Below are 19060 nucleotides of genomic sequence, written 5' to 3' on the forward strand. Positions count from 1 at the left end.
CTTATTGTCTGGCATATGCTGAGGCCATTGGAAGTGTTTCTGCATTTTTCCAGGGCTACACTGAAGCACCTGGTGGTCTAGCCCCTGGAAGCTTCCTGTTTTCTAGGGGTTATGCTGAAGCATGTGGTCGGAGACCAGCTCTGGTGGCTGCCTGTTTGTTTAGGTACCCATAGTGTTGATGTGTAGGGCTGGTGTCTACCTGTTTGTCTGGGACTGTGCTGAAGCACATGGAGGTCTGAGTGCTGGAGGTTGTCTTTTTGCCCAGGGCTACGCTGAAGCATGTTGTAGTTTTCAGAGGTGGAGTCTGCCCATTCCCCTGGCTATGGTGAGGCATGTGGGGGTTTGTAGTGTTGGCATTTGCCTGCTACACCACACTGGGGCTCAGGATCTCCTGCTGATTTTCTGAGGGGGAGCTTGCTGCTGGCTTGCTGAGATGCCTCCTATACTGGGCTGCATTTCCCTTTTACCTGAGCAAGTTTGACCTTTCTTGCTGATCTTCTAAGTTTCTTGGGCCAAAAGATTGTTTCACCCCATCTTTTTGCTGGTTCTGCTGTTCTAGGATTGTTTTGGAGCATTATTTTATGGTTGTTTGGAGGTAAATATGGGAGGATTATGGCAATTTACCGCTTACTCTGACATCTTGGCTCCTGAAAGTCTCTAATCATGCTATTTAATCAAAAGTTAATTTCCTGCCAAAATGACTTGTTAAGGATTTTCTCTTTTTAACTTCTTCCTCTGAAATTTAATTGGACTCAGTGGTCAATTTTTTCACTCACCATCATTAGATTGAAAGTTTTTCAAACTGATTATTTTTTTCCTTGTACAACGACTTGAATGGTAGTCAAAGCAAAGAAAAAAATCAATTATCCTTAATGTCTTGATATGTTTAATTTGGCTCAACCCCTGTAATCTGCTTTGGGGTTCAATTTAAAGTAATGACTAATATAGAAAGTCGTATCTAGTTTCAAATCTGGCTAACCAAGACTATCCATTTCCTTGAGAAATGCAGAGAAATTTACCGGTTTTTCCCCCCATCTCTGTAATAGTTTTTGCATAGAATTAGTTCCTTCCTCAACCCTTTGTAATATATGTGAAATCATGGAAGAGAGTGAAGGAGACCAGTGGCATATGCTATATGATACAGTGAAAAGTAATCTTATTGGGGAGTCAGAGAAGCTGGGTTCAAATCATCAGCTCAGTTCTTAGCTGTATGACTTCATGTAATCTCTATGGGCCTTCATCTTTCAAATAAGGAGAGTAAAGTAGAAAGCCTCTGGAGTGCCTTGCAGCTCTGAATCTATGATTCTATTATCCATAATGAAGGCATTTCTGGACAATGGGATGGAGGGGGAACTTTTGCAAGGTTTTGAATGGGAATACCAACTATTATCCCTATTAGTATGTTTAGATTTGAGGCTGATAGGAAATGGGTTTCAGCAAAAGATCATAATTTTTTGACAGCACAGATATGTTTTTTCTTATTGTTATAGTCCCCTCATTGCCCGTTTCTTAAATTTTCATTTAAAATATCATTGCTCTGTCTTTATACCATATCTTAAGTTTATCTATATCACTTCCCTGCTAAAAATTTTTTTGATGGTTCCCTATAGTTGACTTGACTTTTCAGTAAAGGAAATGGCTTTCCTGGATTTAAAGCGAAACTGTTTTCAAATGAGGTTTGCTGCCTATAACTCATATTTAGAAGTGATGTTTTATGTCATTTTAAAAGTATCACAACTCTGAGAAGTTGTGGTATAGTAGATAGAGAGCCAGTCCTGTAGCCAGGAAGACTTTTGTTCAGACTGACTATGTGAGCTTGAGCAAATCACTTAAACCTCTCAGTGATATCAGAGGGGTCAAACACACCAACCACAGGCATGTGGTCCACAATACTTCTGAGAGTGGCCTGAACAGATTAAAATGTAATTGGGAAATATTTTTTTAAAAATAAATAAAAATATAATAAAACATAGATAATATTAATGTTATTTTCAAAGTCATTCGGCCAGTAAGGATCCTTATGTACAGTTTAGAGGTTCGTGCTTCTATTTGGGTTTGACACTGCCTTAGGCAACTCTCTTAAGCCAAATGTTGCAAAGAAGGCTCAGACCTACGTTGCTAGTGGAGTGTACTTACCAGGGAGTATCATATTGCAGTGAAATCATAGATCTATTCCCTAGCCCCATCTTCATGTTATTCAGTCATTTTTCAGTTGTGTCTGACTTTTCATGACCCCCTTTGGGGTTTTCTTGGCAAAGATACTGGAATGGTTTGCCATTTCCTTCTCCAAACCCCATCTTCATCTTTGGTCTTCTCTGTGAGAGCCTTGGCTTACAGAGCTTGTGGGTAATGTCAGGAACTAGGAAAGGACAGCATGGGAATATATATGGTCCAAGGCAGAGACTGATTTTAAGAATTATTAACCAAATGAAAGATAATAACATTGATATCTGAATTGAATGTGCTGAAAGGAAGATTTCTGAATTAAAAGTAAATGTAAATAAGATAAAGTTTACTCATCTCTTTTAGGGAAACTCTTTATAGAGTTGCTTATTTATTGATTGATAGGTGAGAAACCAGGGTAGTTAGGTGGTACTAGATAGATTGCCAGGCCTGGTGTCAGGAAGACTCACCTTTGTGAGTTCAGATCTGGCCTCAGACACTTACTAGCTATGTGACCATGGGCAAGTCACTTAACTCTGCCTCAGTTTCCTCATCTGTTAAATGTACTGGAGAAGGAAATGGCAAACCTCTCCAGTATGTCTGCCAAGAAAACCCCAAACAGGTTGTAAAGAGTGGGATACAACTGAAATGACTGAATAACAATAATAACAAAGTGAGAAACATTCATGATGTGAATATTTCAGCCATCTTTGCTAGAGTAAGACTTTTGGTTTGGCATGCTTTCATAGATCCAGTCATAATAGAAAGATTGATTTTGGTTCATAGGGTAATAATATCAAGAACTAGGGGAGACCTCAGAAGCCACATAGCCCAAATCTCTCACTTTACAGGAAATTGAGCATTAGAGTGATTAAATGATTTACCCATGGTAATCAGGTACTGTCAGAGACAGACTTTGAACCTGGGGCATCTGAATCCAGAAGTGCTCTGTCATTGACCTGGTGATTTGCCCACATTGTTTTTGGTCACATCTTTGGCTTGATGGGATTGAAGGGTATTGAAATCTCCTGCTAAAATTGCAAATGTGTTACTAGGGCACAGGATTCAGCAAGTTTGATCAATAAAAGCATATATTGATTACTTACTATGTTCCTAGTATCATTTTGTTGTGGGGAATAAGGAGCCATTTAAGAAAAGAGGGAGTAGGATCTAGTAGAAAAATCACACAGACAATATGTGCCAGAAGCAGGACCTAGACCTTTGAGGCTGGCTCTTTGTGCAGTTATAGTTAAAGAGTTAAAATGAAAGGGCTAGTATCCTAGGAGGCTATTCCTTGTTCAAGACAACCAAAATGATGAGCAAGGGGCAACATTTGAAAAAATCAGCATATTAATCATCAGCAAGCATGGCAATCTTAGAGGCATCTTTTTTAATTAAACAATTCTTATATCTAGAAAACTGCAAAGAAGCTGGCTCCACCAGGTGCCATGGCAGCATATGAAAGACAGAAAAACAGTGAGAAGCCAGTAGACACTCCTGCTGTGAGCAATCTAAGTGTGGAAGGGAGAGAGGTATGGAGGAAGAGAGAAACAGGGAGAGAAAAAAAATGAAGGCAGTTCCTTTGAATGCATTAGACTAGGAGTAAAGCCTTAACTAACCAAACCTTCAATTTGTTTCTGGACTGGATTTGTGATGTTATTGAAGTAGGAAACATTGGATAAAATCCCCTCCCCTCCTCCCCATGCATATCAGCATTATACTTCTCCACAACTTTTAGTTGTGGAATAAATTTTATTGATATATTTTATTTTTGTGTTAATCAACACATATTTATTAGGAAGGAAGGAAACAAACATTTATTAAGTGCCAGGCAGTGGGCTCAATGCTTTACAAGTATTATTTTGTTTGATCCTTGCAATAACCCTGGGAGATGCTATTATTATCTCAATTTTACAACTGAGGAAACTGAGTCAGAAGTTAAGTGAGCTGTCCAGGGTTACATAGCTGTAAATGTCTGAGGCCTCATTTGAACTCAGATCACTACTTATCTGTCTTATTAAGTGTCAGGCACCAGACTAAAAATTGTGGACATGAAGAAAAAGACATGGTCTTTGAGGAATTCACAAACCCTACCACCCCCTTCCAGAGAGCCACTGCTTATAATAAAGAAGGATAAAAGAGGAAGAAACAAAAAAAGTTTCACAAACTAACACATATAGAGAAATCTACTATTTGTATGTAGAATTTCATACCCATAGTTCCCTATCTCTTCAAAGAAGATGAGGGTGGGGAAGTGTCTTTTCCTATCTCCTCTTTGGAGCCAAGTTTGGTCATTATAATTTTGTAGTTTTAATTTTTAATTGTTTTGTTATTCTTTCTATTTTCATTTGTGTCTTAGAGAGTAGTCTGGGGGCACTGAGAGGTTAAGTTGTATTCCTAGGATCAGACAGCCAATGCGTGTCAGAGTCTGTAACTGAACTAGGGTCTTTTTGACTCAGAGGCTGGCTCTCAACCACCTATGCCAACCTACTGCTACCTCTTTTGATGGAGCTTTGACTAATACTTTGTTATATCATTAAAGGGGGCCAACTTAAGGTATTGTGGTGCCTATAACCTATTTATCTTTATATGTGACTAAAGCATTTCACTTTTTGACCAAAAATGGCGCATTTATCCTCTGTAATTTGTGTGTTACCCAGAACCCTCTGCCTTTCTGAAAGTCTTTGAAAAATCCCAACTTTAAAGTTGCTAAACATAAAAAGCAGTGAACTTATGGAAGACAAACTCCTAGTAATTTCAAAAGGTTTTTAATGACTAGCCTTTGTCATTTACATTTATTATTCCCCTCTCTTTCAATTTATGTATTTGGAGGGGAGTACCCTTTGTTGTTTTAGTTGCTCAGTCGTGATTGACTCTTCATGACCCTGTGGTATGCCAATGCTATCCATGTGGTTTTCTTTGTAAAGATACTGGAATGGCTTGCCATTTCCTTCTCCAGTGGATTAGGCAAATACAGGTTAAGTGACTTACCCGGGATAACACAGCTAGTGAGTATCTGAACTCAGGCCTTCCTGACTCCAGGCCGAGTACTCTCTCCATTGTGCCACCTAACTGTCTCCTTAGGCACACTTAATCCAAGGCAACTTATAGATATTCTTGCAGATCAATGGTGTGGTGGATTCAGTAATAACCTTAGAATTGGGAGGGCCTGAGTTTAAATCCCTCTCAGATACCTAATATCTCTGTGACCCTTAATAGTTCACATTACTTCTCTCAGTTTGTTCTCAGTGCTCTCAGAGCACTTCAGTTTTCTCATCTCTAAAATGAGGATAACAACAGCCCCTACCTGACAGAGTTGTTGTGAGGAACAAATGAGATCATGTGTGTAAATGGCTTTGCAAGCCTTGAAGGGCTACATAAATGCTAGATATTATTATTATTATTATTGTTTTGACACGCTCAGAAAATCCTTTGTATGCCTATACAAATATGATTTAAAGTATTTAAGTTCCATGAGCAATATTTTAACACTCAATTTTAATCTGCAAACATTTCTGAGCATCTACTATGCGCTCAGGAAACATGTAGAAAATAAAGGAAGCACAAAACATAGAAGCTCCCCTCACAGTTACAGTCCAACTGGATAAGTAAAGCTTACATTGTCAGAAGTGTTAACTAAAGGGGGCAGCTAGGGGGCACACTGAATAGAGCACTGGCCCTGGAGTCAGGAGGACCTGAGTTCAAATTCAGCCTCAGATGCTTGACACACTTACCAGCTGTGTCACCTTGGGCAAGTCACTTAACCCCAATTGCCTTGCCTTCCCCCCTCAAAAAAAAACCCCACTCCATTCCCAGTGATGGGGATTAGCTGCTTATATATCTGCTTCTTAGACTGAATCTCCCTAGACCACACGTCAGAGCCATGTGTATTATTAGATGTTTACCTTGGAGGAAAGGCAGCCAAACACCAAAGTGAAGAGCGCTTGCTGCTGCTCATTGGAGTGACTGATTATACTGTATAAACTATAAAGGAGCGTATGGATGCTTCCCTGATGCTGAGATAACCCAGTGCTAACAGGATAGTAAGATTCCCAACTACAACAAATACACTCAAGAGCCAGAAATAGAACAATAAATCACCAGTGATGCAATTCCCTTCAGAAAAATAGACTGAAATAGAATGATGCGCATGCTTTTTCTCACTGGGCCTAGAAAGAATGAGGAATAATGATGGAGAGTGGAAACAAGCAAATTTAGGTTTGACAGATAGGGAAAACTGCTCTTCAACTAGAACTTTCGGTCAGTAGGTCTTGGTTGATAATGGGTTCCCCTTCGCTGAAAGTCTTCATGCAAAGGCTAGATGACAGGGATGTTGTAGATAAGATATTTGTCCAGTTATGGATTGTAGTAGATGTTTGATGAGATCCCTTCCAACCTCTGAAATTCTGTGATTTGTATTTACCTTCATAAGATTCTTAGAACGTTTCAGAACTCTGAGGATTCATTGTTTCTGCAGTGCAAAAATGTGTCTCCAAAAAATGGGTTATGCATAATCTATGCAACAATTTTATTGCAAGGCACAGGAAGCGTGCATTTCTATGATGAAAATTGTACAGATAGATACAGATGGAAGATAGATGATATAGCATTTATTAAATGCTTTATTATGTGCTAGGTACTGTGAATGCAAAACAGTTTCTGCCCTCAAGGAGTTTACATTCTAATAGGGAAAGACAGCACATAAAAGGGAGGTAAAAAGGCATGGAGGGGAGAGGGGAAGTACCCACGTAGGGCAAGGTCCAGAGGAGTCCAGAGAGTCATGGATTGAACCAGGCTTGGAGACAGCATGGTTAGTGTGGATGCCTTCTCAAATGGAGGTTCCAGAAAAAGCTCACCAGTAAGAGGAGGGCATTGTACAGCTAGAGTCATCATCAGTATGAAGATGGCCACTGGGGTCCAGAATGAGTCCTGGGAGTTGTGGTCTGAACTAGGTCTGGATAGGAGCAAATTTGGCATGGATGCTTCTTCTAAAGGAGGCCTGAGGATGAATTCACCAATCACAGGAGAAGATAGGCCTTGAGTTAAATGTTCAAAAGGAGTCTAGGTAGTCAAGTCATGGGCTGAAAGTAGTTAACTTCAAATATGAATATCTATTGAGCTAAAAACAGTTTCGTAGCTTAAAGTTCAAGTAGCTTTGTTTGAATGAGCGTTTTGTAGTAAGGACAATACTGATAAGATTTATTGTCTCTATTCGATGGCAAGAAATGTTAGCATTCCCGTATATCATTTTATATATCCTGGAATACCTATTTATGTCACAGTAACAAGTACATGGTATTATATTAGATGTTTTCAAACAACACTTTATAAAATGTTTGAATACACGATATATAAATCCACCAAATTGTCACATGTGTCTATGGCTCTCATTAGGCAATAAAACACAGAAAATCCTCTGCCATTAAAATTAAAGTCTCCTGTGTTCTAGTATACAGGCAGATCAAATTGCATCCATATGAGCCCCATAATATCCATTTACCATTTCATTATTATTTGTCCCTTCTATACACAGAGCTTTAGGACACAAATATAAGCCAAATGGCTCCTTTAAGAATTTTGTTTCATCCCATTAAATTCTTCATTCCCTCATTCACACTCAGGCATATCTGTTTCTAAATCAATTTTTAGAAGTAATGAAGATTTTTTTTGGTGCAATTCGTTATCCTTTAAATTTATAATCTGTTTTATTCTGTCCTATTCCCTGAATACATTCAAAACGGGAAAGTACTTTCAAAAGGCTAGCCTTCTGCCCTAGGCCCAGTGTAGTATCTCAGTTGGTACAATTGAGTACCTAGGCAATGCCTGGGTCTCAAAGTGATATTCCTGAATAGCCATCTGACATGGCTTTGGGGATGAGGTCATCTTATGTAGACACCCTCTTTGAAAACTGACAAACAGCTTTTTTTTTTCATTCTAGAAATTTAATTACAGCCATGTAATTTTTACTCTTGCATTTTCTCAATAGTTTTTTCCTTATATTTGCCCTTTTCCTTTCCTACTTGGCGAGATTTGGCTTTTCGCTCAAGGATCTTTTTGCGATCTTTGTCCAGCTTTAGCCTTGTGATTACTACCTTGCTGGGATGAATGCCCACATGGGCAGTTGTACCATTAGCCTTCTCCTGCTGCACACACTCAATGTAGATCACATACTTCTTTCTGTAAACCTGGACCACTTTGCCAATTTGCTGTCCTTTGTAGTGTCCTTGAATAACCTGGACTTCATTATCTTTTTGAATAGGCATGGAGTGGACATTGTACTTCTGTCTCAGCTCCTTAGAGAGAGCAGAATACAAAAATATGGAACACTCACGAATTTGCATGTCATCCTTGCGCAGGGGCCATGCTAATCTTGTCTGTATCGTTCCAATTTTAGTATATGTGCTGCCGAAGAGAGCACCAAACAACTTTAAAGAAGTAATCTTTTGTGCCCTATTCCTTTCCAATCAATACTACCCCTCTAACCCCCATATACAAAGTATCTTAGAACTAATACTCAGCTTAGTTTAGAAATAACAGTTGTTAATGATATGGGAATTAGATGGCCCAATTAGGAATAGGCTATGTTATTCAAAAGAGATGTTTGACATTTGACAGTAGTTGACCCCTTTAATGAAATCTAAAGAAATCCCCTTTTACTCTTTGAAATAATTTAAAAATAGTTTTTGTTAATTGGTTTAGTGGAAACTTGAGAGGCAGCATGTTAGAGTAGATAGCACTCTGGACCCAGAGCCAGGAAGGCCTGAGTAGAAGTTCTGCCCCTGACCCATGTTGGCTCTGTGACTCTTTAATTACTTAGTGGCCCCAGGCAATGGTATAAATTGCAGAGAAGGTGTTGATCTTCTTTGATTGTGGGAGTTCCCCTAATAAGTGAAACCACAGATCCAGTAAAAAGAAAAAGAAAGGAAAGAAGGAAGGAAGGAAGAAAGAAGGAAGGAAAGACAGAAAGAAAGAAAGAAAGAGAAAAAAAAAGGAAAGAAGGAAAGAAAGAAAGAAAGAAAAGAAGGAAGAAAGGAAAAGAAGGAAGGAAGGAAGGAAGAAAGGAAAAGAAGGAAGGAAGGAAGAAAGAAAGGAAGAAAAAAAGAAATTTAACTTTGGACGTCAACACAAACAACTAACATTTGCTTACTAATTGATACAAAATGTGTAACCATGGACAAGTCATTTAACTGCTTTGGGATCCAGATTCCTCACCTGTAAACTATCAGTTCTGGTCTTGGCCTCTGTGGTATCTTCTAGTACTGAATTTAGGATCCTGGGATACTAGATTTAAATAAATTAATTTCATCACCTAAGGCATCATAACACTTCTTCAATAATTCCCCCCGTCTCTGTGATGATTCTTTGTTCATTTATTTGTATTTACTCTTCTTCATATGAGCTTTTCTAACAACAGTGCTACTAGCAGCTGCTGTGGAGGATTAAGACCAACAACACTAGCACACAGGAGGGCTGGTAGCACAGGTTTTTTTGATCTGCTTTTCTAAGGAAAGGAACTTCAAGGGGTTTACAATCTCACTTTAATTAAACGTACATATAGCATTCTCTTAGGTCAGGGGGAAAAGTCAGCACCCTGAATTTCAGAGAAAACAAAAATTACAAGCAGAAATTACATAAACAGAGCAAATAACACAAATCAGCAGACAGGGCTTCTGTCTGTCCATAGCAATACATACATAGTTAATCAGAGAGGAAAAAGTACCACCATCTGGATTTTCAAAGCTGGGGAGGCTCCTTAATGGCTACCCAGAGTCCTTTCTGGTGAAATCACAGTAACACTCTTTCAATGAGTGAGCCCCCCAGGCAAAATGCTAACTTCAGAGTATACATACACTTCTTCAGGGTCAGAGGGCTTCACAACCATGTGACTCAAACTCATGTGACTTAGGCTTTCTTGCGACTTAAGCAGATCATCAAAGACTCCTGATTCAAGCAAAGACTCTTGATTGAAATAAAGGCAAGACTCAATCAAAGGCACTTAATTACCTTAGTGCTGAGAAGCATGCAAAAAGGAAAAACAGCAAAAAGTCCCACTTTGCTTGCCATTACAGCATAATAAATGTGTACTCCATTCTACTTTTTTTTTCTTATTTTGCGTTATTTCAAAAAAGTTTTCCCAGATTCCTTAATTCTTTCTCATACTTGTCAATCTTAATTGTATTATTTCATTGAGCTAACTACATTATCTTGCACAAATTATTTAACAATTCCTCTGTTGTTGGCTATTTAGGCCTGCATGTACTCTTAGTTAGTCTCATAAATGGAGTTGGAGTCTCTGAATTATGAGTAGTTAAAATTTGAGTTATCTGGTTGCTGTTAGCATCCCCTAAGAGGCCAATAAATACTACTGTGAACTTTTACAGCATTCTTATTCTGGAGAGAATGGGACAAGGGAGAACAGATTTTTGAAATTGAAACTTTAAGTGATGATGGTGATGGGACAAATAGTCATCTTTGATATCTGAGAGAATAAATAGTGCTCAACAAATCTGATTATTTTTTGTTTATGATCACATTTTATGTGATAGTATATATCTGTTGGGTATGGGAATGATTATGGATGTGCTGCAGAAAAGGGACTTATGCGTCCTTTATCTATAGCAACAATTACCCAGGTAACCATCTAGAAATCTAATTGTGAGCCTACATTTTTGAAATGAAAAGTATTACCTTAGTTTTAGGTGTAATAGTGCACAAAATGAGGCTTTGATTCAAAGTGCTTGAGACTAGAATGAAGCTGGGTCTGAATAACTTCTTATAAACTATTAGAAAACAAAAATCACCATCTTTGTTGTAATTAAGTTTGCTAATTTTCCCTGTTGCTTTTCATTTAAGTAGTAGTGGAAGGGTCATACTGGAATTAGATAATTTACGAAATAGGCATTTGAAATGGTTTAGTATAGACATTATTATACCCACATTTTTTTTTTTCCATTTTGAAAACTAAAACATAGAGATAAAAGATTTGGCTTGACAAGATTAATCAGCACCATTGCCAAAGCTCTGTTTGACAATGAAGTTTGAATGCATGCTAAGAAGGGCCCTGTGGGAACTCCCCTGTGGGAAGCTATGAGTGGAGCGTTATTATTTCTTCAAAAAAGTATAGCTGGAGGGGCAACCCTAATCCAAATCATGGGGAGAGGAAGAGATGGAAAAGGCAACTACAAATGAAGGTGAGTAGAATGACAGATTAAGTGAAGCATATAAATTAGATAGGATAAGTGAAGAGGAGTCTAGAATGGAAAAGTCAGAATTGAAACCAGGAAGAAACTGGAAATAACTGGAATTGATGGAGATAAGCTGCTCAATAAAGAGGAAGACTAGCTCATCACCTCATGATGACGGATGAGACATGGGAGCCATGTTTACCTGGTGTAACTTCAAGGCAAAATGCGGGTACCTGGAGTCCTGATAGATATAGGTTCCAGTTAGACAAAGTGTTCAATCTAATTCAACTGAAGAAACATTAAGCACCTACTGTGTCTAGGGCAGCTAGGTGGCTCAGGAGATAGGATGCTGGGCCTGGAGTCAGGAACACCTGAGTTTAAGTCTGACCTTAGACACTTACTAGCCATGTGACCATGGGCAAATCACTTAATCTTTGTTTGCCTTAATCTACTGGAGAAGGAAATGGCAAACCACTTTAGTCTCTTTGCCAAGAAAATGCCATGGACAGTATTGAAGTGCTATATTCCAAGGGGTCATGAAGAGTTAGACTTCACTGAACAACCGAACAACAAAAGCAATGTAAAGAGCATCACGTCAGGTGTTGGAGACACAAAAACTAGCCATGAAACTGACCTCAAGGAACTTGCATTCTATTGGAGGATATAACATGACACAAACAAACAGACATGAAAAAAATAATTTTAAGAGGGAGAGAGTACTAATAACTAAGGATGGAAGGAATCAGGAAAGATCTCATATAGCATTACATGAGCTGTGTTTTAAAAATATTTTTTCATTCCAAGCATAGTGGATCACTTGTGAAAAACCACTGAGAAGGAGATAGAATATAGTTTATGTCACTAATTCCTAAAATATATTGGAAAGCAGAAAAATCATTTGGAGCAGAAAAACACACAGAATATGTTTCTAAAAACCTAAACCAGGTACTAGCTTCCTAATGTTTCTGAGAATATTCCTTTAATATTGTCTTAGTGCTGAGGTGTGACAACTTCCCCTATGGTCATAATAAGTTTTCTGTGAGCTTCTTCTTTAATAGGCACTTTTGATTCTCTTTCTGGTCTGTTTGGAGAGTGCTGAAATTTGCATTGAAGCAAATGTAATCCAATTCCAATGAATTTTCATTAAGCATGCACTCATTTAAGGCCCTGTGTCTTTCAATTAACTATGAAGGTACTGGGCTTACTTAAATGACTCATGCCTCTAGAATGTGATACATAACCATGATAGTTGATATTATATATATATATATATATATATATATATATATATATATATATATATATACATGTATATATATATATATATTTTTTTGTTTCCTTCTGACCTACTCAGCACCCCTAGTCACCTGGAGCTACACCAGCAAATCAAGGTATCCCATTTTCCTTACATCTAGCATGTGAATGTCTGTCTTATCCACAGTAGTACCAAAATATAACTTGGCCATATTGATCAAAATCTGTTCTTGCTGTTCCTGAAGCAAGATATCCTGATCTTTGGTCTCAAGTCTCTGTGCCCTTCTCGGTGGACTCTTTCTGGTATACTTTTCAACGGACCTGGTCCAGGTTTCTGTCATGGAATTTCACTGGACTGTGTTGGTCTCTCTTTTGGTTTCAATGACTTGTACCTGAGGATGAAAGCATAGATAAATTTCAGAGTGATCGGAAGAAGGAAACTTGGTTGGGAAAGAGGCTTGAGTTGATGTTATCTAAGGATCAACTAAAAGACGTGGGATTGTTTAACCTGTAGAAGTGAAGACTCAGAAGCTTCATGGTAGCTGTCTTCAAATATTTGAAGGGCGTAGTGATGAGGAATAAGTAGACTTGTTCCATTTGATGCCAGGAAGTAGAACTAGGATGGGTGATCACTTGTAAAAAGGTATAGGTGATCAAAGCAGAGTGGAAGCAGCAAAGTTAGGAATTTGAACGCAATGTGAAGAAAAACTCTCCCTATAAATAGAGCTGTCCAAAGGAGGGCTGTTCTCAGAACCTGGAGGACCACTTGTTGGATATGTTATAGTGGGGATTCCTTTTGTGTATGGGATAGAGTAGATGGTCATAAGGTCCCTTCTGAGTCTCAGATTTTGTGATTCTGTGAAGAGATGTCTTTGAACCAGGTGGGGCTGACATTTGTTACTGCTTTTATCTGCTAGATCTATCATTGTTGTTTCTAATTCCTTAACCACCAATCACCAAACACATCACTAAGTAACTATCCCTCGGTATGTATACATCAATATCTATAACTATGGTCTTTCATTATGTATCAGTTCCTTGATCACTTTAGTTAATATATTGTACTTGCTATGTTCCACAAACATTGCCCCTTTAATTACTGCTCTCTGTGGCAGGCACTCTGACTTTAACATAAAGTCTTTTTTGACTTCCTGGTAAAGGACATCAAAGAACATTCCATATTTGCCCCATGAATTCTCAGGACCACCAAATTGCCTATCTAGCACCTGCAAACATAACTGTATCTCTAGGATGTTGCATCAACATATATGGTCAAAGACAGCTCAGACAGTGCTATTATCGCCATCCCATAAACTTATTTATCATCCTGTACATTTCCACAATGGGTCCACAGCATGGCCCAAAGGTTTTTGAATGTTGTCCTCAACACAGTAACTAGCTAAAAACCGAGTTCTTGATGTGGTTCGGGTATCTTCACAGAACACAAGTTCTCCAATATTGGAATTGTCTTGGTGGATATCACACCCAGCAGAAAAATATGCAACGACACTTCAACAACAACAACAAAAACAAAATCTAGTGGTTTCTACAACCAATCTGTCTGTTTCTCAAGCAAAATGTGTGATGAAAAGGATTAGTGCCAAGTAACAGACCTTAAAACATCAGTGTTCTAAATGACAAGGTTTCTACTATAATCCCCTCAAACCTTAATATTACTCCGGTCTGTAACTGGAGTATTGAATTTTGTCCTAGCCAATACACTTTAGGGAGGACATTGCCAGCCTAGAAAATGTCCAACGGATAGCTGCTAGGATGGTGAGAGGACTAGAAAATAGGAGATAAGAAGAACACTGGAAGGAACCTGGAGAAGAGATGACTATGGGGAACGTGATAGTCATATTCAAGTATTCTAAGGACTCTCATGTGGAAGAGGGAATAGAATTATTCTCCTTGTGTACTGAATTCAAAACTAGGAACAATGTATTAGAGAGACAGATATCCAGCTTTATGTAAGGGAATATAGTAGTAGATTAGAACTGTCTGAAAATGAAATGGGTGTCCTTGGAAGATAATGTCTCACCATTACTGGAAGCCTTCACAGAGAATGAATGACTCCTGGTGAGAGATGTTGTAAGGAAATTCCTATTCAGGTTAAGGGTGGAATAGATGACTTCTGAAGTATTTTCCAGTTCAATGATTCTGTAATCTTCACTGGCATGTCTATTTTTTTGTATCAGTGTCTTTTTTGATACTGTCATGTCTTTTTTTTGGTATGCTTTACACAACGGGAATAAAGAAATGACTTTACTTCTGCCCATTGTAATTTTGGGGGATATCACAGCTTTTTAAAAGAGATTGCAGATGATCTGGTCACTAATGGTTGATTTTGAAATGACCATGTTGAGAATTAGTCATTTTTTATCTATTAGAATATAATCAGTTTTGTTGTATGTGATATTGTTTGCTGCTTAACTTATTTAGTAATCTTTCACTCACTTCTTAAGGGAAGTATTAATGATAAGCAAACATCTACAGCCTTTGTTTTTCTGAATCATATTTTCTGCCAGTTTTTTCTATCTGAAGTTAAGAAATATCAAAGTGTATGTTGACTTAGTTTGAAAGATATTGTCATGTTCTTCACAGAAATTCTCTATCCTTCCCATTAGGCATTGGCACATAAGGTGCCAAAGGTTACCTGTTTATCTGTTTGTTTGTGCTCATCATAAAGGCTAAAGGGTGAGAAAACTAAGTACCCTATGAAATTCTCTTTTTTCCTTTCCTTGAATGCCTGTTACACGTACTTCATAGGGTTTCTATGAGGCTCAAATGAGATAAGGTATTTATAAAAACACTTTGCAAGCCTTTAAGTGCTTCGTAAATATGAGCTATTATTATATCAGCCACCAACTCCTTAATTGTTTCTCTATGGAGAACCTGTAAGGCATCCTTTCATTTACTTGGAGCCTCTCTATGTCTCCTAATTTTTTTTAGTGAGAATATAAACGTACATGTACTGATTCAGGTTCTCCAGTAGTATATCACTTTGTTGATTGTTAGACAGAGACCATATGCTATGAATACCAATTGTCAATTAATGTTTGTTGACAATTTAAGCCTGGCTTTCCTTCTGAATGTCTTGCCTTTTCTCATTTTCTTATGCTGAATCCTTCTCCCCTGAGCCATGGTTTTCTTCCAAGTCTCTGAGCTGGCCCTTCTACTCTATGGTCCTGTCCATCCTCTCAGTGAATTCTATGAATCCCATGCATTCAATTTCCCTATAAATGTTAATGTCTCCCCAACTGATTCCTCCAAGCTCTCTGTTGAACTCTGTGAACTTGTTTTTATAATTGTTTTAAATAATTGTTTTTCAATAGAATTGTTTTCCTTTGTAAGCTTGTATTTTGTGCATCTAAAAACATCATTGTGAGAAGAGGTCCATAGACTTCACCAGACTGCCAAAAGGATCCATGACACACAAAAAGTTAAGAACCCTTGATAATATGTTAAGTTTATAGTTACAAAAGGAAGTATTATGCACTTTTAGCTTTTGTTAGTTTTGTTTTTAGCTTCCAACATTAATTTCCATAAGATTTTGAGTTCTACATTTTCTCCCCTTTCCTTCCCCTCTCCCCACCCCAAGATGGCATGCAGTCTCATATAGACTATATGTATACATTCATATTAAACATATTTTAACATTAGTCATGTTGCAAAGAAGAATTAGAACCAATAGGAGAAATCATGAGAAAGAAGAAACAAAAAAAGAGAGAGAGAGGACAAATATTATGCTTCAATTTACATTCAGACTTCATAGTTCTTTTTCTGGATGTGGATAGCATTTTCCATCATGAGCCTTTTGGAGTTGTCTTAGATCCTTGCATTGCTGAGAAGAGCTAAATCTATCACATTAGGCATCATACAATGTGCTATTACTGTGTACAATGTTCTCCTGGTTCTGCTCACTTCACTTAGCATCAGTTCATGTAGGTCTTCCTAGGTTTTTCTCAAGTCTGCCTGCTCATCATTTCTTATGGAACAATAGTATTTCATTACATCCATATTCTACAACTTGTCCAGCCATTCCCCAAATTATGGCATCCTCTCAATTTCCAGTTCTTGGCCACCACAAAAAAGAGCTGCTATAAGTATTTTTGTACATGTGAGTTCTTTTCCCATTTTAATGATCTCTTTGGGATATAGACCTAGAAGTCGTATTCCTAGGTCAAAGGGTATGCAATGAAGTGTAATGTGAAGTCTGGGGTATGGTGGGGATAGGGTAAGCAAGGTCATTAATGATCCATCAGGGAAAACTGCCAAAAGGAAGTATCCTTTGAGGTCAGCCTTCAAGGACAGATGCTCAGTAGGCAAAGAAGGAGAGTAAGACCAACATTCTATCAATAAGCTGAGTCAACAAGCATTTATTAAGCACCTAATAGGTGGCAGAATACTGTGATCTTGGTCTGTACATGAAACCTTTGCTGCTTGACAGGACCGGATTGAGTTTGTGCTCCTATAGGATGTCTTTGAGCCCTCAAGATCACCATACAATGACAAGGTATTGGAAGAGGAACATTGTAAAGGGCTTTTTCACACACACACACACACATACACATACACACACATACACATACATACATACATATATATATATATATATATATATATATATATATATATATATATATATATATATATATAACTTTTTCACATCTTTGTTGTCATGTTATGTGAACTCCCAGTCTGAACTGGCAGCATCCCATCCCCTAATATAATGCCTCTGCACAAGTCATTCCTCAGCTCTGCAAAGTACAATACTCTCACCTTACTGCCACATATGTAGCTTCCTCCAAAGCAGACCTCAGATCCTACTTTCTACTCGGATTCATTTCCTGACCATTCTCTCCCCTCCTTCCCCTCCCCCTCCCAATCTTTGTCAGTATTTTCTCTCCTTGGAAATTACTTTCTACAAAATTTGTATTTAGGTACTTGCACCCATGCTATATTCCCACAGTAGAATAAAAGCTCCTTCAGGGCAGGGGCAATTTCTTCTTGGCTTTGTACCCTTGGAGCCTATCGTAGTGCCTTGCTAGTAATAGCTATTTACTAAATCATTGCTTATTTGACTCAAATAGAAAGGAATAGAATGTTTAAGCTTTTGCAGGCTTTAAAGAAATCTAACATACTCTAACAAAATTAGTTGATTTGCAATTCAGAAAATGCGAATCTCTCTTCTGCCTTCACTACTCTATATTCTTTGGCAAGTGAACTGACCTCTTTCTGCATTTCTTCATCCATAAAATGGAGATAATGAAATTAATTCTTTGTGTAAGGATTGACTAATAAGATGATGTAAAGCACTTTTGCAAATGAGTGCTATATAAATGACAACCATTATGGTAATTTAATCAGTAGAGTGGGGTTGCCACTTATAGTATATTTATAGTCAGCTGTGATATTAGACCAAGGTAGCGCCTGAGTCTACAGCCTTACGAATAAGCTGAGTCAAGAGGGGCATGGCTGAGGCTAGAAACTTTGCCCATCAGTTGCAGCTAGAAATTTTGATGCCTTTGACTAATTGGCGGAGCGAGAACCCATGGCATAGCCTTGAAGTAGAGGGAGGCAGAGCCCCACTGTTCAAGAGTCTGTCAGACAGGGTAAGTGAAGTAGGTTGAGACAGGTTGCAGAGGACTTCACCTGGGGTTTAGCAATGATGGGATATTAAGGGCACCATCTGGCAGCTTCCTATTTTAATTATTATTTCTACTGGCACCTAGTCTGGCGAGTAGATGGTTTTCGGCACTGGAGTCAGGAAAGCCTGAGTTCAAGTTGAGCCTCAGAGGTTTACCAGTTGTGTGGCTTAACCTCTCTTTGCTTCAGTTTCCTCAGTGCTAAAATGGAGATAACATCAGTCCCTACCTCACAAGGTTGCAGTGAGATAATGAGATAATGAAATAAATGAGATAATATTTGTAAATTTTTCTTAGTACAGTCCCTAGCACCTAGTAGGTGCCATAGAAATGTTTGTTCCCTTTCCCTTGCTAACTAGGTGCTATCTTCATTTACATGTTGCACGAGTGTCAATGCTGTGAGAGCCCTCTATCAGAGAATTCAACGCCCTTAGGCAGCTCTGCCCTGGTTACAGCTCTCAGGATGGCATTCCTTGCGGCCACACTGACACTTTAGAGCAAAATGGGGATGGACAGCCCATGCCGTCTCCATTAAAGGCTAAAGATTTGGCGAGGTGGATCAGATCAGACAACCAATCTCAGGATCTTAGGATAATAGAATTTGGGTGCTTGAAGGCTCCTTCAGATTAATCTAGTCTAAGCTCATGTTATAGATGATGAAAGTGGACTTGTCCAATGCCACATAGCTGATAAATAGTGGAGCCAAGGTCTGCTTTTTCTAAATGTTGTATCCTTTTTACTATATTTTGCCATCATCCCAGCCTATTGATCAAGTGTTAACTTCCCTAGCTTGAAATATCTGCCCTAACT

The 19060-nt window shown here is 38.3% G+C and overlaps 1 protein-coding gene and 1 non-coding gene across 2 annotated transcripts; both read right to left on the reverse strand.

The window, feature by feature from the left end:
* Window positions 1-8126: 8126 nt before the first annotated feature.
* On the reverse strand, window positions 8127-8504 carry LOC118851217 (60S ribosomal protein L26-like). Its single transcript, XM_036760718.1, has one exon. It carries the CDS (start codon window positions 8502-8504, stop codon window positions 8127-8129), a length of 378 nt encoding a protein of 125 aa, XP_036616613.1.
* On the reverse strand, window positions 8476-8581 carry LOC118852518. The gene has a single exon (XR_005010590.1). It is a non-coding gene; the product is annotated as a U6 spliceosomal RNA (small nuclear RNA).
* Between the last annotated feature and the right edge of the window lie 10479 nt (window positions 8582-19060).

This window comes from Trichosurus vulpecula, chromosome 5, assembly GCF_011100635.1.
Source record: "Trichosurus vulpecula isolate mTriVul1 chromosome 5, mTriVul1.pri, whole genome shotgun sequence".
Lineage (NCBI taxonomy): Eukaryota > Metazoa > Chordata > Mammalia > Diprotodontia > Phalangeridae > Trichosurus > Trichosurus vulpecula.